This window comes from Vitis vinifera, chromosome 4 (assembly GCF_030704535.1).
Source record: "Vitis vinifera cultivar Pinot Noir 40024 chromosome 4, ASM3070453v1".
NCBI classification, from domain to species: Eukaryota; Viridiplantae; Streptophyta; class Magnoliopsida; order Vitales; family Vitaceae; genus Vitis; species Vitis vinifera.
Window position 1 is genome coordinate 5,371,351 of NC_081808.1, and position 24,182 is coordinate 5,395,532.

A 24,182-nucleotide genomic window follows, 5' to 3' on the forward strand; every position below is an offset into this window, starting at 1 on the left:
GGATGAGATATCATGTCATGCTATCAATTTGCCCATCTCATCCCAAAGGATGTTCTAAAAATCATCATTTAGGTTGAAGTGCAACCACCAAGTCTTAAACCTCGTTGCAATGCCTAGAGTCAAATATTGCCCAAAGACCCAGCCAACAGGTTTACTCTTCCACAACTTGAGTTGTTTTAAGGTCACAGGTGAACCTTGTGGTTAATGATCAACATAGGTGAAAGTGTAAACAAAAATATAACACCCCCTGCAGTTTTCTAAATTTAGAATACAGCGATGAGAGAAGCCATTTTCGGGGTCTGTGATCTGTGGCGTTATCTATAAAAGAGCATTTGTTTAACAAAGCTAACGAGTCCTCAGAATAACATAAATCCCGACTAAAAATAAGAATATAACGATAAATTAACTTACCCACCCCTACAATCAGTATAAACTAGACTCTAATTAACTGAAAATGTGACAATGCTAGCATCGATTTTTGGACTGGCGCCAAAGACGAGAACAAATACCAAATGCATGGCTTAACGTCAACCCAAGCTCTCAGAGAAGGCTGCTACAGATGGATGCAAGGTTCCATGGAGGTTTGTAGGATAGAAGAGCAAACATCTTTCCCTGCACAAGGTGAGTGAGAAGCAGCTGAGAGTCAATTATTATTAGCTCTTCACTGCTCTTCGCCGCTTCTTTCCACTCTTTGTCTCACTTTCCTGCTCCTTCAATGTTTCTTGTGATTTTCCTTTGGCACTTTCAAATGATTTCCCGGAATCTGGAGATTTCTCCTTCACATCCACAGTTTCTTTCCCTTTAGCCGAACTGGATTTCCCCTTGCTACTACCATTAGCATTAGATCTGCTACCACTTTTGAGTGGTTGACTCTTGGATTTGGAGACAGTTTTTGAGCTGTCTTGCTTGGATTTGCCAGTCATCTTGGGTACATTAGCATCTTGATCCTTGGATTTGCTGGCTGTTTTGGGAGAATCATATATTAATTTACCACCACCTTTAAGCTTTTGATCCTTGCGATTACCACTGTTTTCATCGTCAGATTTACCAACATTCTTCGAGCTGTCCTCCTTGGATTTTCCATCAATTTTACCACTGTCTCTGGATTTCCGACCGGATTTTGTGACTGAAACTTTGGATTTGCTGGAGGAAGCTCCTCCACCCCTGGTAAAAAAATTAGGACGCTTAGAAATTTAAGCGAGGATGATGAAAAGAATCCAAGTAATGAAAATTTACTCACTTTTTAGGTGAAGCATCCATCTTTCCTTGCTTAGATGGCACATCAGAAAACTTTGCTTTCTTCTTCTGACGCCTGGTTGTATGGTGACAAGGTAAAGTCAAACCAGAAGCCAAATAAACAAAGAGTACTTGCAAGAAAACAAATAAGAAAACAGGGGGGCTACCATAAAACCCACATAACATCAAAGTCAACAAACAAATGCAGGGATATCTGGTGTGTCTCTGTGTGTGTGTGTGTAACAATGTAGAATTTCACAAAACCCAATCTCTCTAACCAAAAGACTGTCAATAAACCAAGAAACTTCCTCCTGATTGCATAATCACAACTGTGAACATTCAGAAGGTAAGAGAACAAATATAATGATGCAATATACATCAACCAAATGGCTTTAGGAGGCAGTGTGAACATATATCGTGCAAGTTCAATGACCTATTTTGTAGAAAATAAGAAGAACAAGAAGAATAGAGAATCAATGGAGACAAAAGGTAAGAAACATCCAAGGACATCTTGAGAAACCAAAAATGATTAGCAGATAAGATCCTATCATCCACTTTTACCACCACAAATGTCGTAGAAAAATGTAGTTACTGCCTGGTAAACATTTTTGTTGACCATATCATCCCACATCAGAAATGGAGTAACAGAGGACACACTAACATAATAACTATCTAGCAAATGAAGTAGGGACTGTACTATACATCATATTATAAATTTCAGCACTATTAACCAGATTTTACATACAGAGTACGTTTTTTTTCCTGAAAGGTATACTCCATATGTTAACCAGTTTGAGACGTGGGGACAAAAGAACCTCTTTGTTTCTGAAACAATGTCAATATTTCTGACATTGCCCAGCTTCAATACTGATATTAACTCTCACTTCCATTTTGAGTTCACACAAAACACTGGCCAATCATTACCATTGACCTACAATAGTAAACAACAACCAGTGAACTGTAACAAAATGCCTAGTTGGATCCAGCATCCATCAACAATGAATGCACTGGCAGTCTCTGGCAAGTATGAACTATGTTAAGACCCCTTTTTTTATGAACCTTGCTTTTTACTTATAATTGGGATGTTTTGTCCCAAACTGCATAACAAGTTGCAACCAAAAGTCATAAACCCAGCTGAGACTATGGCTGGTGGAATATCAAAGACCAGATAGGATGATTCTAACTCAAATTTAGCATACAATAATGGTTCATTATCAGGAAATCAACAGCACATAAATTGTTTAAAATGCCAGAGCTACTATCAGAATTCGATTGCATCCAACAATAGTTTCAAAATTACAATTACAGAATATCAGCAGAACAGACTAAAGCCAGTAAGCAGTGCGTACATTTCAGAGCCATCCAGACTTGGAGTCTGAGTTGCTTCTTCCTGTTAACAGATTGTATCAGCCAAAATCCCAAATATAAGACTAAGTAAAGCTAGCAAAAGGAAGTAATGCAATAACCCACCCCATCCGACATAGTGACGAAATCAAACTTTTCCTTTTTCAGATTTAGTATCTCTTCATCACCATCAACATACAGAACCTATACAACAATAGGATATGTGAGAAATTTTCATATTTCCAATTAAACAAAATGATATTTTTCAGGAAAATAAAGATTTTCATTGAAGTAGCACCCAACAAAAAGGATGACACATTCCAAGTACACAACAAAAAGGATGGTGCATCCCAAGTACCCAGAAAGTATACAAAGGTGATAAGAGGCAGGAAGAGATAAAAAGCAACTACCACCATGCTACCAAGACCCAATATAATCAGTGGCATACTGTTATATTTTAAATGAAAGACTAAATGATGTAGAACAGGGGAGAACAAGAATATAGGGAAGAAAAATAGTAGAAGAGGGAGATTCCAAAGAAATTAATAAATAAAAGAATACACTAAATAAATAATAAATGACAAATCTATCACTACTTATATTTACACCTAACATAAGTGAGTTATTTAACATCATTATCTCCATCTCTAAGCCTCTAGAACAAGCCCATCACAAGCAGAAAGAACGTGTGCAACACACACAAACAGAAAACACACCATCCAAAATCAATTTCCCACCTTATGCTTCTTTTTCTCAGAATCAAAAGAATCAATAACACCTTCATAATACCTGCAAAACAATAATCAAGACATTAGAACACAAATAACAGATCTTCATGTGTCACATAATTGATGAAATCCCTCCATCAAAGTAGAAACATCATCACTGAACAATACAAAAAGAGATAACCACTAGATCTGTTCAGTTACTAGTCGATAAAATAAGTAATCACAGCCAGAGCTAAGGACAATAAGAAGGTAACTAGGAGGCAAAGAAAAGGTGTGAACTTTTTCTGGCTCAAGTTTAACTGCCAGCCCAATAGTGAGACAGCCCAGATTAGGAATTTCTTGATAGCAGAAAACAAACACTGTTAACACTTATCAACATGAACCCAATCAATGCAACAGCACAGAGGAGAAATTTGATTCATGTCAAAGGTGAGCAATGGTATGTGGCAGATGAGAAGTGATTTGATTGCCAAGGATTTGATGAGAAGTATGACTCTGTAGATGGAGCATCCAATCTCAAATGGTTAGGAAACATGCATTGTCAAGTTGTTGAGCTATTGAGTTCAAAGCATTGCTAAAGGAAAGGAAGTAATGACTTGAAAGAAGCGCAGGAAGATGATGACATATGCAAAATCTACTAAGCATGACCATTAAACAACGATAACTGCAACAGAGAATGAAGCAATATATATGCATCTGTACATGGAATTAGAAATGCTACAAAGAATGCAACAAAACACACACACACACAAAGATGGAAGTAGAGTTTACATTTGATCTTTCGGCCACCAAACTTTAATCCTCGAACCAACCAGATTCTCACCAAAATCTACAGTATCAGATGCCTGACAGAAACAGTAATCACTTGATTAGAGATAGATGCAAAACTATAATAGTGTTTATGCACACTTCAAGCTAAAAAGACCAATATCTGCAAGCACATGTCTTGAAGAGTTGTTGATGAGAAAATTTCAAGGTCTGAAGCCAACTAACAAGATATATTGCAACAAGATAGATCCAATTAGCAGTTAATATGAAAAAAAATTTCCACTATCCTTATAAGGTTGATAATGCAAAATGCTACAAAGGACATAAAAGGACTTATTGACAACATTAAGTATAGAATCTTTACAAGCATAATGAATAAATGTTTTATGTGATTCTACGAAGGCAGGCAAGAGACTTAAAAACATACAAAAGAAGGATTAAAAAAGAGAAAAAGGAAGGAGAAACAAAAGCACTTGAATTACTTAGCAGGCTCTTTGCCAAACTGGAAGTGAAACTGATTCATGGAATAAAACATTTTTGTACTTGCACATGATCATCTCACTGAAGCATAACCCCAATCTATTGCCTTATTACATATCAATTTTATAATTGCTTAGGGAACTAAGCATATACAGCCTTCAAAATGCTTAAATTCAAAAGTGTTCTCAAAAGATGTTGTAAAACCAAACTTATCACTTGACAAGCCATTATATGAGTTGCTGAATTCCTTCATACATACATTTGAACATTAAAAAATCCCAGTAATCCTTATGTGAGAAATAATGACAAGAAAACACTACAAATGTTGACCAAGAGCAGTCAATGGGGAAAAAATCACCACCCGCTTACAGACTCAAATGGTTTGATGAATCAAAACCATTCCTAGACAAGTCATTACACAATCCCCTGATTTGTTTCCATTTGTATGCTTGAACAGCAAGATGATTGAGTTTCTCTCAGCAACTAAGAATAAAAAACAACATAAACACATATAAGCAGCAATTGGAGAACTCTATTGCACTTGATTGATCAAGAAAATTCATTACCGATACCAACACAAAAATAAAAGAGCTATTTGTCAAATACTGTAAGCAGCTTGAAAACTTCTTAGAAGATCCTTGTCTTCACAAATACCACATCACATAGCACTATTTTGCAAGCGCACACAATTTTAAATGTTTTGACATTGTACACAGGACCAACACAACTACCAGGAGTCAAACATAGAACACCTCAGAACAAGGGTTTTTTGTTTCAATATGGGTAAACATATATATATATATATATATATATATATATATATATATATATATATATATGATAGGAGGGGAAAATGGAGAGGAAAAAGAATGTGTCTATGCATCTATGCCAGTTTGTGATGGGTTTTTCAAAGGTTATCTCTGTCTATCAACATTTGACCTATGTTTCATGGCCCTGCAATATAAATTTTGTGTCACCTAACTTCCAGGTGGGTCCTGAGAAAGGAAGCTTCAGGGATGTGAAACAAGACCACAGATTTTCTATAGGATAATTTCTCACTGAAAATGATGTACCACCTCCAATATTCTAAGCAACAAAAATAGTAACACAATTCAACTGTCCGTGGAACAACAACGGTCCCACAGTGACACCAAGAAAATTACAAAGCTATAAGATTAACTGTCCATCTTGAATGAATAACATTGTCTACTCAAGATATAACAGTTCAAATGTTATATGTTACAACATGGTGCTGTAGCATGAAAGGATGACAGCATATATTTAAGAAAGGGGAGAAGCCATAACATAACAAGCCTAATATTTCGAACAAGACAAAATGCCTGTAAATACTACAGCTACTTCTGAAAATTAAAATGAGAAAAGTTAGGACACAAAACTCAGTTGTATGTGTTTCAAATTGAAAGCTGTTGCAAATAGTTTCTCCTCAGTTTCAGATTCAACTATTGAAAATCATGAAACTATCAACCAGTGAGGAAATTACAGTCCTTTCTAACTACACATGACAGAGACTAGAAGGGTGTCAACACTCATCATGCACATGATAAAACCAGAGCTTCAAGATAAGTAAATTCAGCCAATTTAAAGTGCAAACCCAACCTATGAGCCCCATGCTAGCAGCCAACACAATGAACATTTGTTAACACTTTAATTGGGTTCAACCAACATTGTCTCGTTAACATTTAATTCTATTGAACCACAATGGCTGTAATTTACCAGTTCATTGGATATAAACAAATGCGAGGAGAGTAACAGCAAACATCAACATGGAAAAGTACACAGTCACTTAGCAGAAGAGAAGAGAATATTTAATGTTTGGATGGGAAAATATTTGGAAAAGAATGGGAATTAAAAATAAATAATTCAAGGGGGAGAACACTTCTGTGACCTTGAATCAGAACATGCCAGATGTTTGAGAAGATAGAGGTATCAAAAATTGAGAGCAAGATGAGAAAACCAACTAGCATGGTTGGTCATGTAACTGGGACGATGGTAAGGCCAAAAGAATGTCTACCAAGACTGCCAGAAAAGACATGATTCATGATTTAAAAAATATAGTAGAAAATGCTGAATGAAAAAAGAGGATTTACTTATTTATTTATTTATTTGGATAGGTGGAAAAGGGGGATTAAAAGCCCATAACTTGCAATAAGTCCTAGTTGGATAGGATCAGCATGCAAAATGTGTGATTCTGAATTTTTTATTTATTTTTATTTTTTTGATAGATTGATTCTGAATTTGAACCCTTTTTTTTTTTTTTTGATAGGTAAGAAAAGATTTAATATAAAAAGAGGCACCAAAAAAGCGACTCAAGGTATACAAAACCTATACACCCACCGCCAAAACGGCCAAGAAATAAGAAAAACACCCAACTGGCCCAACAAACAACCTTAATTAGAACCCAACCAATCAATAAAACTAACTATAGTTAAAGGGCAATCAACTATAAACAACTGGGCCTCTGACCAAAGAAAAAGAACAAAAGAGTATTTGAGTCTCTGGATTGACAACACATCATCCTTGAAGGCCAATCTATTTCTCGCCTTCCAAACCGTCCAAAAAATGTAAAGAGGAGTTGCTCTCCACACCTTCTTGCGCTTTTTGCTCACAAAAGAACCATGTCAACTAAGGAGAGTCTCTCTAACTAATGAAGGCAACACCCATGACACCCCAAACAAATTAAAGAGCAAATCTCATAAGACCCTTGTTTTTGTACAATGTAGAAGAAGATGGTCTATCGTCTCCTCTTTCTCAAAGCACATAAAACATCTATTTGCCAAGGCCCATCCTCTTTTCTGAATAAGATCCAGGGTTAAGGTTTTGCCCCACGTAGCCTCCCACTCAAAAAAGTTAATCTTGGGCTGCACCCACACATTCCAAATGCAACTAGAAGGAAACAAAGAAGGGCAGCCCACTTCTAGAGCAAGGTAGAGGGACTTGACCGAGAACTTTTCATTCTTTGTTTCGGTCCAAAACACCATATCATCCACATCTCCATGCACTCTCTTCCCATAAAGCCGCTCCAAGAATCTTTCCACCTCCTCCACCTCCCAATCATTGAAGGCTCTTGAAAAACAGGGATTCCAACCCCCCTCAGCCAAAGGGTCCCAAATATCTGCCACCCACACTTCCTTATCAACAGACAAAGCAAACAAGGAAGGGAATGACACACACAAAGGGGAATCCCCACACCATCTATCCCTCCAAAATCTCACCCTCCGCCCATTACCTACAAGGAATAAAATCCTAGAGCCCACAAAATCCCAGTCCATCCTTATTCCTTTCCAAAGCCCCACACCATGCGCCTCTCTCACTTCCCGAGAGCACCATCCCCCTCTTTCTTCCCCATACTTCCCTCTAATCACTTGATTCCACAAGGCCTCTCTCTCATTTGCGAAACGCCAATTCCATTTACAAAGAAGAGCCTTATTGAGATTGGATAGACATTTGACCCCCAAACCCTCTTTCTCCTTAAGCACACCAACTTCCATCTTACTAAATGTGGCTTTCGCTCCAAATTACCACCTCCCTAAAGAAAATCCCTTTGAATTTGCTCTAGTCTCTATCTAACTGAGCTTGGCAAGCACAACAAGGACATAAAATAAATGGGTAAATTCAACAAAGTGCTTCGAATTAGAGTTGTCCTCCCTCCCTTGGATATGTATTGTCTCTTCCACATAGCCAACCTTCTACAGAACCGTTCTTCCACTCCATCCCACACTATCACTGACTTAAACAAAGCACCCAAAGGAAGGCCCAAATAAGTGGATGGTAGACTACCCACTCTACAACCAAAATCCAAAGCAAAATCATCAATATTCTCCACCCTACCTACTGGAATTAGTTCACTCTTTTCCAAGTTTATTCTCAACCCCAACACGGCCTCAAACCACATAAGTAACCAACTAAGATAGGTCAAATAATCTTGAGAAGCTTGGCAGAACACCAAGGTATCATCAGCATACAACAAATGGGAAATCTAAACCCCTTCTTCACTCCTACCCTTCACCCTACAAGCCGACAGAAAACCTCCATCCACAGCCCTTTTAAGAAAACAGCTAAACACCTTCATAGCAATCACAAATAAATAAAGCGAAAGTGGATCGCCCTATCTCAATCCCCTTGAGCTTTGAAAGAAACCCATAGAGGTGTCATTAACCAACATAGAGAAGCTTGCAGTGGAGATGCACCACTTGATCCACTCAATCCATTTCTCCCCAAAACCCATTTTTTGCATAACTGTGAGAAGAAAAGATCAGTCCACATTGTCGTATGCCTTCTCTATTTCAAGTTTGCACAAAATACCATTCTCATTATTCTTCAGGACCGAATCAATGGCTTCATTAGCTATCAGCACTGCATCTAGGATTTGTCTTCCCTCCACAAAAGCCCCTTGGGCCTTAGAGACCACCTTTTTTAGCCTATTGGCTAACACCTTGGCCAGCCACTTGTATAGACTTTCCAACAAACTTATAGGCCTAAAATCCCTTAAATCTTTAGCCCCTACTTTTTTTGGAATTAAAACCAAAAAAATTGCATTTAGACTTTTAACAAATTTACCGTGTTCATAGAATTCCCTAAAAAAACTCATCACATCATTCTTCACAAAGTCCCAAGCAAACTACCAAAAGGCCATAGAGAAGTCATCAGGCCCCGGAGCTTTGACCCCACTACATCCCAGCAGCGCACCAAGCACCTCCTCTTCCGTGAAGAGCACCTTCAAAGCAAAAGCATCCAGATTCTCCAAAGTCTCACACTGCAGCTCGGATAAAGGAGGACGCCAGTCCCCCGGGTTGGACAGAAAAGACCGAAAAGCATTGACCACCCCTTCCTTGATTTCATTCTCCTCCGAAAGCCAAACACCATTAATCCTAATTTTGTCCACATTATTCCTTCTTTTGTGAGTATTGGTCATCTTGTGAAAGAAACTCGTATTTCTATCACCCTCTTTCAACCACACTTCCCTAGATTTTTGCCTCTAAGTTATCTCTTCTAGCAAAACCCATTTTTTATATTCTTCCCTCGCTTCTTTTCTAGCTTCCAACTCCTCCAAAGACGGTCTGTTTGTCTTCTTCTTAGCATCCCAAAATTCCACCTGATTCAGAGCCAAATCCTTCATGAATTCAACCCTGCCAAAAATATCTCTGTTCCACTCCTTCAATTTAGACTTCAAGACCTTTAATTTTTCCGCCAAAATAAAACTTGAAGAGCCACTAAAACTGTCCCCCTCCCACCAAGACTTCATAAGATCCTTAAAACCCTCCACTTTTAGCCATAATTGGCAACTCTATTTCAGACAACCATAATAGCATCCACAGTTTGAAACATGCAAACAGCAATCTATCTAATCATTGAATTATTTTTTTTTTAAAAAGGACAAAAAAGGCAATTCCTCTAACCAAATTAGTAGAGGCCAAAATGCTCATCAGTCACAAAAATCCATGGAGATTTTCTAAGAGAAAAGTACATCAGTCAACTGAAAAAGAAAAATAGGAAAAGCATATGGCAAGCATAAAATGTGCTTAGTTTTATAGATAATATTCCAAAAAAATATTTCAGAATCATTCAAACAAAGTATGATTTTAAGAAACAAAGACTCCAAATGCTCTCAAGGCAAGAAATACAAATATGCAATGATAGGATTAGTAAACATACTTTCCGCTTTCCAGAAGTATGCTTTCCCTTAGAAAGCATCTTAGGGGTTTCCTCTAAATGACTTTCATCTTTTACTGATTTTCCAGCAGACTTTGGGGAAGAAAGCATTTCCTGTATGGTTCATATTCCAAAAATTATTCTCTTAAATAATGAGTTTAGTGTTGGAACAGAAAAATAACAATTGCAAAGCCAACAAGAACGTACTTTTTCATCATCTTTAGACAAGAATTTTGTCATTTCTTTCTCCAAAACAGCTTTACCACGCCCCCGTTTTTTCCTATCTTCCTGAGGCTTTAAAGAGGATCCATCCTCATTCTTGCTTGTGTCCACTTTCTTACCCGACTTCTTCAGTGGGTTTTCCACTGAGTCAGTCATGGTGGCCGAAGTTTTATCCTCCTCAGTAATCCCAGAACTTGCCCTTTTCCCAGGTCGCCTTTTCCCCACTTCCTGATTCAAGTTGTCTTTCTTCCTTGGACGTCCAACCTTCCTAACATGACTCTCATCAGGTAGGCTCCGGCTTGGAGATGGAGAAGCAACATATGAAGACTCATTCTCCAATGCCTTTGGTGAGGAAAGCTGAGTAGCAGTCATCTTTTCATTTTCTGAAGGCACAGCTGCCTCCATAGATGGAGGGTCCTCACAAGGGGCATCATGACCTGCCTTGCTTTGATTTTTTTTATGGTCTGACAGTTTCTCAGACTCCTCCTCACTGCTAACACGAGAATCAGAAGGTTCTATCAAATTCATTGAAGCATTTGGCTTTCTTCCTCTTTTCTTAGTAGTTTGTTCTGGCTTAGATTCTTGTTCTACCTTTCCAACATCCAAACTATCAAGTTCAACCTCACTTGGTACTTTGCTACTTTTGGACTGATTAGTACCATAATCAGGCTTCTTTGAAGAGTTTGAATCCACTAAAGAGTCATCATTCGCAGCCTGTTTGATGCCATTGCTCATAACTGACTTAGGAGATCTATCCATTGCTGGATCTGCTTCTCCAGGACAGGCTGCTTCAATTGAAATCTCTTTATCTACCTGATCAAAAAACAATGAGGTCCGATTTCAAGTCTCAAATTTTACACAAGATAAGCTATGATATATGAACCATAGAAGTTTATAAGATAGCAAAAGGTATTTAACAATAAAAAAGACAAACAAAACAAAAGACAAAAATCAATTTAGAAAAGGAGACGTACCTGGGCTGCCTCATCCGAAGATGCCCTTAACAACTGGCTCTCTTCAACCTGAAGCAGGTTTATACAAAAATTAATGGGAATGAAGAATCAATAATGATACATTGTATAACATCACTAAAAAGTATTAGCATCAATCAAAGACCATGTAGCTATTCCTTGCGAAAAGATACATTGCATAAGAGATATATTTTATATACAACAGAAAACAAACCAAGGTGTAATGAACATAAAATTAGATCAAATTTGCAGTAAAATTACATGGGCTATGCTAAAAGACTTATTTACAAAAAGTTGCTTAATCAAAAGAGCATGTACATAATGCAACAAAATATTTTTTATAAAAAGAAAATCCATGTGTAATACCAATTGGGTTAAAATAGAAAACATATTGTGAAAATCAATATATGTACAAAACAGGGAAATTATGTTGATGCATGCACCACAACAGCAATCATCGAGTAACAAGCTTCTAAAACTCCGAGAGATTCAACCATATACCCAATAATTGCACATATAAACTAAGATATAATTAAGAAAATCCCAACAGAGATTTCTTCTAGGTCCCTGATTATACAAGTCATGAGCGTATTTGAGGTTCTCATTACCTGAAACAAGTGTATTTGATCTTCACTGAAAAATGCAGGAAGAAAAAATCTCAATAGAGATGATAATTTTTCACAAGTTATCTTGAGCTAATTTTCTGATTTGGCTTATTTTGCATAGCAATGCATGTAAATTGCTACCAGTTAAATCATTCGCATCAACCACAGAAATAATAGTCTACAATCATGCCATCAATGTTAAAAGATCGAACATAAACTAACAATTAATAATAACAATTTTTTTGCTACAATTCAGAATCTTCCACCAAACAAACCGCAGAAATACAATGAATACTCCACATTGCTTTAAGCAGCTGGTAATTGATTCAAGACAAATAAAAGCAATCATTAATAAATAAAAAGAAAGTTATAATCATACTGTATTTTTGCCAGCAATGTTGTCATCTTTCTGCTCTGGAGCACTATCATCATTCTGCTGTGGACCACTGTCATCATTCTGCTCTGGAACACCGTCATCATTCTGATCAGCAGTACTAGATGTTCCTTGGCATATAGAAGAAACTACCTTGCTGTAATCATCTAAAGAAATGCCCAAGGATTTTACTGCTTGCATCAGGCAAGGTTTAAGCTTATTAGCACAGTTTTCAAAAACTTTCTCCCCCAGTTTCCGAGCAATGGGCAGGACCTCCTGAAAAAGAATAAACTCAATCAGTGAAGTCATAAAGGTGGAAAGATCAACAAAGCAAGTGGCAACCCAAATGACAATTGACCTGATTGTCCTTCTTTATGCTAGCCAAGATAGGAGAGAGTAGCTCTGTTGGAATGTCTTCACTTTCTTCTAAGACAAGGGTCATAATTGTCTCCATGGATGTAAAGACATTTTCTGGATGATCATCCCTGAAGGTGGAACCGAAGTCATCAGTTGCTAAGCTTCTTACAGATAATTCATTTTAAAGAACAAAAGTATCCCTTGAAATTAAAGCATCTGATACCCATGGTGTAAAAGATCTATACAAAGTTCCATTATTGCAAACTACCTTGGCCAAAAAATTTATAAAAGCAAAGCTATTAAGAAACATAAGATCTAAAGAAGAGGTGATAAAAAAAGGCATACACTAATACAGTGAATTAAACTTCACAAAATAATTCAGCATCAATTCATGGATTAACAGCCTACTAAATGGGTAAATCCAGAGGCACATGGTGCTTAGTGGAAATTAGTTCTTTTTTGGAACAGTTTTCATTTCATTGAATGAAAAAGTAGGTATAAATAAGGACAAGATGCCCTTAAGAACTAGACTTTCCAACAGGCACTCTCTGAAAAACCAATGACAAAAAAAAATATTTAAACATGAACTTGCATTTTTATGCTTTTCCATTTGCTAAAAGAACAGGAGATAAATACAGGAAAGAATATGCCTAATTTTTCGGGAAAAAAGAACCTTTTCAGAAGAGTTTTTAAAAAAAAAAAAATTATGATAAATGTTGCCAAATGTGCTTTCTATGTCATTTTCACACTTTGAACTTTCAATAAATAAAAAAAAAAGGGCTGTTCATTTACAATACCACACAATCTGTACCTATTTTGCAGAACTACACAACCTTAAAGCAGCCAGATCTCAAAGAACTGAACAGTAAACGATGATAGAACACCCCATCCCACCTCATTAATAACAAAGCATCTCCATCTTCCAATAATTTAACTAATACACTCCTTGCATGTAGAATCATCGCCTATAGTTAAGAACCACAACATGCTGATCATACATAAGAGACATGGAAGACCCAAAAGAATAAATAAATAAAAACACAAAGAAGAAAACAGCAATCTACTGTAGTTATGCTATTTTGGAATTTGAAGATAAAAGTCCAACCCCACAAGGGGGAAAAAGATATTACAGAAAAAAATACGATTGCAATTCACCACCAGACCAAGATTACCCTCAGTTCACTTCCATACCTTATTGCATTGAGGAAATGCTGGAACATTTCAATAATCAGTGCATCACACTCAAGATCCAGCATTACCACGCAAGACCTGACCTTTGCAACAGTTTCAAGAATCGAGGTCCTCTTATCATATGATCGGCTCGATCTGTCAGATAATTTTTCAAATGATGATACAATCAACTGAAAGATCTCCTGCATACCCACAAATAGAAAATCACAAAAAAAAAAATAAATAAATAAATAAATAATAATTAAAGAACTGCCATGGAAAGATTATGGCTGCAGTCAGCAAGTCATTAAATTTGTAGAGTTTCCTAAAAAACAGAAGCAAATGAATAAATTCAAGGTACCTTCATTTGGTCATCATCATATGGGGCATCTGGTGCAGTAATTCTTGTAATTTCACTGATGCAAGCTGCAACTGCCACTTTCACATCAATATCAGAATGTCTCAGAAGTTGATCTGTCACCAACGCCTTCAGCGATGCTGAAAGGGCATTTTGCATCGACATGGAAGGCGACTGTTCCACCTTTAAAAGACAATTCTCAACTTGCTACAAGAACAAACCAATGACAATATTAATAAAATACCTTGATAAAAAACAATAAGATGTAAATTCAACCATCCTTCAATCAAAAAATATAACAAAATTAACATTCTCACAACAAGCTAGGGGTGTGACCAATGGACAAAGAAGCATCTAAAGTTCAATAGGTTGACAGCCCAATAGTTGCATATTGTCTCATTGTTGATTTGGCAATGATATTTAAAGCATTAGTGGCATACCTAGAATATCAGAAATAAGGGAAAAGAGACCATATCTGAAACAAACACCATTTGTAGTTCAACAAGTACATAAGTGATGTTCTCGGCCATGGCCTTTTTAAATTTACTTGTACTTCACTTTATTTGGCGAAGAATCCAAATTAGTAATGGAGACAGCCATACATTTATGCATATGCAATTATGCGAGGACTTCATTTCTGGTATGGCACATGATGATGTACAGAATTCAATAGATCTACGAAGGAAGAAAAATGCACACACAGAAAATAAAACTCAATTCAACAAAGTCTTAATCCTAACTACAGTTAATATCCTAGCTTCAATAGTTGGTCCAAATCCAGATAAAGGAGAAGGGTTGCAGTAAGTCAACCGCCTATGTAAAACTTAACAGTCAAAACTTATTAAGCAACAAAGAGAGAAACACAATTAGAGAAGGCCTGCTAGTGATGATAAAGCTTAAGATCACTATAAGATCCAGTTCAGCCAATCTTGGTCGAAATCACAAATTATAAGTATCATAATTTACCAAAAAGAAACGACACTCTGGCATTAAAAGAGACAAGTGAAGCTACTAAATCTTTTATTTTCAAGAATATAAAATATGAATAAATGATCAGCTCATTCAAAAAACAACAATGCCCTTGTAGGGCAGGAGATCTCTAAACTAGTTCAAAATCCCAGACTTGCAACAAATTTCCCTTAGATTTTAATGAAAAATGTTTTACTAAAGTTCAATAAAATAAAGTAAAAAATATCCAGATTTGGAATAGCACCTGGTCAATCATCAACCATCACAAAGTCCATTTTGAATAAGAATGAAGCATATTTTCTTTTAAATGTGTTCAGACTTCAAATGAACATATTTCCATTGTACATCGATATCAATTGTAAAGTCAGGAAGATAAAATAAAAATATGTTTGCACGGAAGTATCTCAAATTCCACTGGGCTCATCCTCAGGGACTTAAATCCTTAATCATGTGGCTCGCATTGGGTACACTCTTCCCACCTCCAGGCTTTCCTCATGTATTCTTTCAAAATAAAATAGAAAGAAAAATATAAGGTTTATGAAAATCTAATGTTTTAAAAGGCTAAAGGTGGTCTTGAGGTGTTTTGCCTAAATGAGGTGAAGCCTAAACCTCGAGATTGAATGAGGCTTAAGCCTCAACTTAAATAAATAAATAATTCTCAAAAAATAAAAAAATACTCATAAAGTCACAGTAAAATTAAATAATTAAAAAAACATAAACTTCATAATGATAAAATTAATTATTTTTCATTGTTAATAGTTCTAATTTAGTTCCTTTTTCTAACATAAAATTTAGCTATCTCACATGGTTTTACCAAATAATTTTCAACATTATTATTACTATCACTAGGATCCTCTAAGAAATATAATCATATCCAATTGCTATATTATCCTCCCCAATGGTGTTAATATCCACTCATTCTTCTTCTTTGTCTACCAATTGTAGTGGTATCTTTTTTTAACCACTAGGACAATCAGCAATTCTCCTATTTTTCCCAATCTCTCTTTTTCCCTTCCATTTAAAACGTTAATTGAAAGTCACGTGAGCCCTTAGGACTCTCCATGGGGACCCAAACCTCGGGGTGCTAACCACACCCACAACAACCAACACCAGATAAATCAAGGTATCATCAATAGCAGGATTTGAACCTGGGACCATGTGCCTCTTATTAGGACCACACCTCCCAACATTCGTCCTGACCAACTAGGCTACCCTAGCAGGCTAAGTGAGCCCTTATTTTGTAAAAGGTTTAACAAAGAAGGGATCTAATACAAAATTCATGAAATTTATATAAGAAGTTAACAAAAGCAATAGATGATAGAACCCGTTAAAACTCATTGAATATTGAGACTTAAGACTCTTATAAAATATATACCAAAAGCATATAAAGGCTGAAAACCCTTTGGATATTTGAGGCTTAGGCCTCAATAGCCTTGAGGCGATAGCCTCAAAGCTATAAGCCTCGACTAGGTAAGGTTTAAGCCTTAATTACCCTAACTGAGGCTATAGCCTCAAGGCTAATTTGTGGAGTCTTGCCTTGAGACACGCCTCGAGGCGTAAGCCTCAATAGCCTTTTAAAGCATGAAATCATTGCAAGCCCTTTTCAATTAAGTGTTTTCCTAACCTTTATTTGCAACTATGATTATGAAAGAAAAAATTAAATAAGATATAAGATAACATACGGAAAATAAATAACTTTGTTTACTTTTGTCCATGTCTGGAAATGAATATAAAAAAAATCAAGGCAGAAATATGCGAAATAACACATTCTGCCACTGTCTGCAGTGAAAACAATGTGTAAAGCAAGAAACTTTCTGTTACAACAATGTCATATCCTATGAATCATCTAGGAGAGAAAAGTCTCCTTCATGAAAGCCTCTCCTATTCCCATTTCCTTTTCCCCCATACGTTTGCCTGATCAAAACAGGAGATGGTGAAATCCAAAATTCAACATGCTTTCTTTCCTCCCGAATCCACAGTTTCCAACACAATATCAATGGATATCAAAGTTAACTCATTTTGAAATATAGTCTTCGCCGCTAATTGTCAAATCAGTTACTAAATTAAAAATCATCAATATGAATCATTTCTGAACAACATTTAAATTTAATAATTGTAGAAAGATGAGGGATATCATCTCATGCAAAAGAGGTATCATTTTAAAAGTAACATAAAAAAATGCATTTCCGAGAAGAGTGAACTCTTTCTAAGAACATGGACAATTTCCCAGCTGATCCAAACACCAAAAACGTTCATATAAAAACCTGCAGCAATGCACACTTATCAAGGGAGAAAAAACAAACCGCTAAAATTAAGTTCCAAAACACTCTGTCCAAACACATATTATGGATAAATCACAAGATCTCGTCATAAAAAGTAATTCTTCGAAACTCGGAAATTGGCCATTGTTGACTCACTCAGGTAAAAAAAAATTAGAAAACCAAAACACCGGCGAGACCCAGCATATGAGAACATGCAAACACCTATTATAGAAACAGCATGCAATGCACAAAAACACGATTAAAGGAACCCCCACGTCACAAGATTCAATGCTAAAGATTTGGCAAACCCCTGGAGGAAAAACAATCAACGAGATAAAAACCACCAATCACGAACCATCGACGTGCCAACCCGCCACCACCACATCAAACAAAAAATCCAGAAAAACCAAAAAGATTAGGGCTTACGTCAAGCAGCGGGAGAAGTTCGTCGACAGAAGCCGGGGGCACCAAAAGCTTGTTCCCAGCTTCCATGAGCTGTTTCTCAAGCTCTCCGTCCGTGGACGCCATTGTTCCTGTCTGTGCCTCTAGATCCTTCAAAAAATCTCAAAACTTGGGCGGCAAATTCACACCATGGAACCGCAGAAACCCTAGAGAAAGAGAGATGAACCCTAGATAGAGAAAGTTAGGGCTCTTTTAAAAGAGATAAAGGGATCGGAGGAAGGGATAGAGAGAGAAAGTTAGGGTTCTTTTCAGGACGAGAGGAGAGGGTGAGGGACGGAGATGAGCATACAGTGAGAGCGCATCGCCTTATACTGCTGAAAAATCTCCACTCTTAATTTTTCCACTTTTGCTTTCTAGAGAGAGAAAGTTAAAGAGAGAGAATGTGAGCGAGGGCGCTTTAAAAAGGAGAATCCAGCGAAGCCTGGGCTCGGATTCCGCTGCTTTCTGGAATTTAGTTCAATCTTGTAATTGGAGTCCGGGGTACCCTTGCCATTTCCTTTTTTTCCCTTCTTTTTTTTTCTAAATTTCTTTTTCCTTATTTATATATTTTGAGTTTGTGATGGTTTTTTCAATTGATTTGGAATTATATAAATGTTTTTAGTTTTATAAAAAATAATATATTATTTGAATTTATTCAACAAAAAGCGTTTAAAAAGCAGCTCTAAAAATGTACCTTTACTGTACCAATATTTTTGAATTAATGATATTAATAATAATAGCAAAATCTTAACATATAACTTATAATAATAATTAAGCTCAATTTTCGATATTATCCTCATTCACATTTATCATCCAATGATTAAAGATTTACTACCTTTTCCATCGATCATTAAATATAATGTTTATATTAATTAGACGATTATTAGTACATGTATTAATATCACTAGAGTTCTGAATTTATGGTTTTTCACACATAAAAAGCAAAAACTATTATTTCCCAATCAAGTTTCGGTTCAATGGTTCACTAGTTGTTAGACGATAAAAATATAACAGGTGATCGTTTGACATTTTTAAGAAATAATAAGGAAATAAAAAAATATAAAGGGAAATAGTTTTCTTATGTTTTGTTTTACTATAGAAAATATAATTAAAATTAATTTGAAATTTACATATTTTAAATTTATTTAATCTTGCTATAATATAAAAAAAAAAATAGGAATGTATCAAAAAAAAATTATTAAATTAAAATATTTTTTATTTTATTTCACTTTTTCTTTTTTTCTATTTTCTTTCATTCACATTTTTTCTCAAATTTTTTGAAAACCAAATATAGTCTAATAATTTAAAGCATTTTTCATAAAAACTTGGCTAGTATCGTCTACAATATAAATAAAATTAAAAGTTAAGATTAATTATAAAATATACAATTAGAAGAAAATGGAAAAACAAAAATAAAACTAAAAATAATATTTAGAATGATAGAAGATATTGAATTCTACTCAAAATTTACTACTCTCTTAATAATAAAATATGAAAATAATAAAATAAACATAAACAAAAAAATGGTAAAAAAAATTACTTATGCTTAAAATTCATGATTCTATCAATATTGAAAAACTAGAACTATGGAAATAAATTAAAATGATAAAAAATAAATAAATAAATAAATAAAATAAAAACATTTGTTCTTGCTACTCACAACTATTATTCCGTGAATATTTATATATTTGTTGGTTCTTGTATGTCTTTTTTCTATTCAATATACTCATGTTTTTAATTAAGAAATGTTACATTTAATAAAACATGGCTAAAGACTCACTAACAAAAAGTTACTTGAATCATTTTAATTTTCTCCTCGTATACACATATATTATAAAATAAAACTAATTAATTGGCAAAAAAACATCTAAGATGGGTGAATTGTATAATTTAAAACTTCTTGAAAATAAATAATTAAAATAATAAAATAAGTAATTAATAAAACAAGTTATTTAAAGAGTAGAAGGAAGAGAAATGCAAATGTTTTTTTATAGTGGTTTAGTAATTTGTTTACTTACACTCTCCTCGATCTCCTTGTCAAATGATGATTCTATTATCCAAGGCTTCAAACAAACCTTCATTCTATCATGCTTTATTTGGAAATTATTTTAGAAAACCTTTTTGAAAAATGGTTTTTTAAAATTGTTCTCTATAAAAATATGATCTTTAAGGCTCGAAATAGAGTATGAAAGTCATGCATGGATGAATTTTAAAATCCTAAGTGCACTCAAATGAACATCTTAATAAGATTCCTAAGCTTGAAATACCTTCATACATACTAGGTCTTGTACTTCTTTTAACCATTTGATAATTATCTTGAGCTTTTTTTTATCCTAACTTCATTTTTCAATTGAATTTATAAAAAAAAAAACACTTGAAACTCATCTTGATTTAAAATTATTAGTGAATTAATCACGATTTTTATCATCAAAACTCACTCAGGAGAATCATTGGGCTAACATAACTCAATACAAAAAGTAAAAAATAATAAAAACACTAAGATGATTTCAATGAGTGCAAAAAAAAACCAATGATAATTTCAATGGGTGCACTAATAGATTTGCAAGTGAAGGATTCAATGCACCTTAATGAAAAACTTTGAATAAGATAAAATATTTGAAAAACAATTCAATATAAGTGTTCTTACAAGTGCTCGATGGGCTTGAACACCCAAAACTATATAGGAATGCCTCAATCGCTTAAGCTTTGATTCAATCTCATCAGTTAGGTAGTCATTAAAGCAATTAATGTTCTACAGGTCACCGTCAATGATTTTAATGTTCAATCAAACCTTAATCAGATTTTGACTAGTCAAACAACAACCATTGTAAGAGAGCGATAATTTTGTGCAAGCTTAATCGGAACTAGTTTGACTGGTTTAGGATACCCTTGATCGGTTGCATAAAAATCAACCCAAAACGTTTTTGTTTTAAGTTTGATTCTTTTAGTAACTTGAGCATTTCATTTAAAAACCTTTATAAGACTTTGTTTTATAAAATAATTAATAAAACACATATTCATTCGTTTTAAAAACATTATTTTTAAATTATGGCATTCAGGATTAAACTAACCATTCATTGGCGTTTATTTGCTAATAAGATTCATGAACAGAGTCATAATTCAATGTACTGCACTCATCATTTTTTTTCTCCAACCTATTAATCTAGGGATGGCTTTAGTTTTTTTTTTTTTTCACATGTGACAATAAAATCTGAGGACAATTTTCTCTGCTCAGCCTCACATCCAGGATAATCTTCAACCTTTTTTCCACAGTAGAATAAGGGACTTTTTTTAATGTACATATTATATTTTAAAATATACACTCTTCCATCTATTCATGCAAATTTATTTTTCATAAAAAATTGAATATTAATTGATTTTTTTTAATAGGCTAGCATATGTTGCACACCATTTCGGGATTGGGATAGGGCAAAAAGACCTAGATTTGAATATTTAATATTTTAAAAATAATTATACCTAGATTTGAACAAAAATGTTTGGAAATTTAGATACTTAAAATTTTTAAGTCATTTAATATATTTAAATATTTTTAAAATCATTAAAATTATAAAATGAATTATTAAAAAAATAAAAACAAAATCATATTAATATAATATTAAAATAAGATTTATTTGAAAAAAAACAATAAAAATAATTTTTTAACACCTCAAAATCAATTACTCTCACTCTTATTCAAAGGAATTATTCAAGTTTTTTGGAGGGAAATCTCCCAACAAACAGTAATTCTGCATTTACATTTAAATCAGATTATCATCGACTCCAAATTCTAAATATTTACAAGTAGATTTTTTTATTTAAAAAATATTATTTTTACAATAAAAGAATGAAGATATTTTAGTCAAAATGTGGTAAAAAAGACAAAACGTTATATTTTCAAAATTAGGTTTTAAATTGTCCTTTTAATCAAATAGCCCAATTTATATCTACAACAGTAAATCGTGTTCTAATGTTTGGAACAGTTTGAAAATCGTGTTCTAATGTTAAAAAAACATTTTTTTTTTTGTTTTTTTATTTATTTTTTATTTTTTGTTCTCATTGGTAAAAAAAATATAAATTAAATTTTAAAATATAAAGAATAATATCAATATAAATAAAATATGATGTCAGAAGTGAAATCAAATATTATATCGAATTAGGTTTGTTCCATGTGCAAGGCAAATATTATAATAACTAGGTTTGTTCCATGTGCATGGCACATGGACAGGCGGGCAATGAAGGTCATATTATGTAATTTTGAAATTTTAATAAAAATTATAAAAAATAATTTAGTAAAAAATGAGACAAATTTTTTGAACTTTTGAGTATTTATATTTTAAAAAATATTATAGCCCTATGCAAACTTCCTGTATATATTTATTCTATAATAAACAAATCTAAATATTAAATTAAAAGTAATTAATTATTTGTTATTATTTAATAAAGAAGCATGTGTTATTATTTGTCAAGTTGGTGATTATGACCAAATTAAATAGAATTTGTTTGACAAAATTTTTTCCTAAAATTTCAAAAAAATAAAATAAAAATAATCCTCTTTAAATAAGATTTCTTAGACACTTATGTTTCCTAAACTTTTACAAAATTAAAATTGTACTTCAATTACAATCTTTTAAAAAGAGATAGATATGACACCTATTATTATTAGAAAATAACTAAGTTACAAATTAAAAAAATAAATTTTAAATTAAAATAATTATTTGAATTTTGAAATTAATTTATCTTTATTTATAATTCTATATAAATAAAGAAATTATTTACCAAAAAAAAGAAGAAAATAATTAGGTAAATTTTTTGCAATTGTACTTACATAAGAAATATAATAAAAGAATTATACATATTCTTTGTTCAAAATAACATCTTAAAAGAAAGTGTAACCATATTTTCCTCTCGTCACATGTATTTTTTCTTTTAACTATAAAATGTTTATATCTTAATTTTATATATTTGATAAATATTAAATTTACATTTATTAATACTTGCAATTGATAAATATTAATTTTTATTTTTATTTTAACAAAAATAAAATTGTAAAAGATGATATTATTTTTATCCAAATAAATATAATAATTTTATGATAATTAAGTCAAGGGAATATTATGACCACATACGTGAAGAGAGGCAGAGAGGATTTTTTAATTCATTTATGGTAGTTAATGTGTCCTAGTTAGTGTGTCCACATGTTGCAAGGGTGAGTGAATAAGGTAGATAAAATATTTGCCCTTCTTTTGTTTTATCACTAATTACCTTAATGCCACACATCAAAAGGTATCATGTTGCATTAAATGAAAGGAATAATGGTAAATATTTATTAATATTTTGTTCACACCTCTGTTTGGAACCACTCCGGAATACACGGGTGAAAGAGGAGAAAATGTTGGGGTGTTCTAGACTGTGGTTGGGTTCATTGATGGTGACCCTGTAGCTTGTCTGATTCCTAAATCTATACTTCTTTTAACATTGTGAGGACCATCTTCCTCTCGACCTAACGAGGCCATGTGAAGCTGGGGCTTCACATCTCAAGGAGAAAGTGACTTCCAAACAATTCAAGGATAAGTCATTTTCCACCGTTTCATGTTACTCATGGCAACAATGGGTTATAGTCAGGTTGGATTTGTACTACTCCATATTCAATGGAAATTTTAGTCCATGGCTATATTGTTGAGGCATCGCATTCCTAGTGATCTACGTAGTTGCCAAATGGATGGACGCACGATCTCAACCAATATAGATTTCTGGTTCAGTCGTCCCTGCAAAAGGCGTCCGGACAGGGTGTCCGAACACACCCTCCGATGGTTTTATCAGCCATAGTTCAAATAGATAAATCAATTGGTCTTTTACTAGGTATAGCAAACTTACCTTCCTCTTTGTGTGAAGGTCTATATATATCGTATTAGAAACTCTGTCTCCCTCTTTAATGATAGGGAGATATTTTGGCTTGGTCATGATGCCTCTAGGTGGTGGCAGGGTCATCATCACCCTACGGGCGGCTAACAGAGATTGTGGGAGGCGTCGCGGCTGTCAGAGATCGTGGGAAGTGACTTGCCGTCACTTCATTCCTGTCTTTTCACTCTACAAGTGGCGGAACGTGGGCTGTGGCAGGTTGTTGGAATGACGTGTAAGACTTGCTTATTTTAGTTAACGATCCGGACAAACATATCCGGATAGGATACGTCGGTCATCCGAATGCGATATGACGGTCGTTCGGATGTAA

The 24,182-nt window shown here is 34.2% G+C and overlaps 1 protein-coding gene across 1 annotated transcript; it reads right to left on the bottom strand.

Annotated features, from left to right (window-relative positions):
* Positions 1–277: 277 nt before the first annotated feature.
* Positions 278–18,405, bottom strand: LOC100260975 (sister chromatid cohesion protein PDS5 homolog C). Its single transcript, XM_010650379.3, has 14 exons — positions 17,939–18,405; positions 14,286–14,489; positions 13,946–14,127; positions 12,756–12,882; positions 12,404–12,673; positions 11,423–11,470; positions 10,434–11,261; positions 10,230–10,340; positions 4,080–4,153; positions 3,318–3,369; positions 2,707–2,784; positions 2,586–2,626; positions 1,241–1,312; positions 278–1,164 (listed from the first exon to the last, which is right to left on the bottom strand). Exons 1-14 carry the CDS (start codon positions 18,038–18,040, stop codon positions 654–656), a joined length of 2,700 nt encoding a protein of 899 aa, XP_010648681.1. The 5' UTR covers positions 18,041–18,405; the 3' UTR covers positions 278–653.
* Positions 18,406–24,182: the final 5,777 nt, after the last annotated feature.

What these genes read in the sequence shown, in the direction of transcription:
- LOC100260975 (XM_010650379.3), bottom strand. Translation starts at nt 18,040, where the DNA reads ATGGCGTCCACGGACGGAGAGCTTGAGAAACAGCTCATGGAAGCTGGG. An exon ending in TGTCTAAAGATGATGAAAAA is followed by an intron (nt 10,341 to 10,433) that starts GTACGTTCTTGT and finishes TGAACCATACAG; the next exon opens with GAAATGCTTTCTTCCCCAAA. An exon ending in ATGGATGCTTCACCTAAAAA is followed by an intron (nt 1,165 to 1,240) that starts GTGAGTAAATTT and finishes TTTTTTTACCAG; the next exon opens with GGGTGGAGGAGCTTCCTCCA.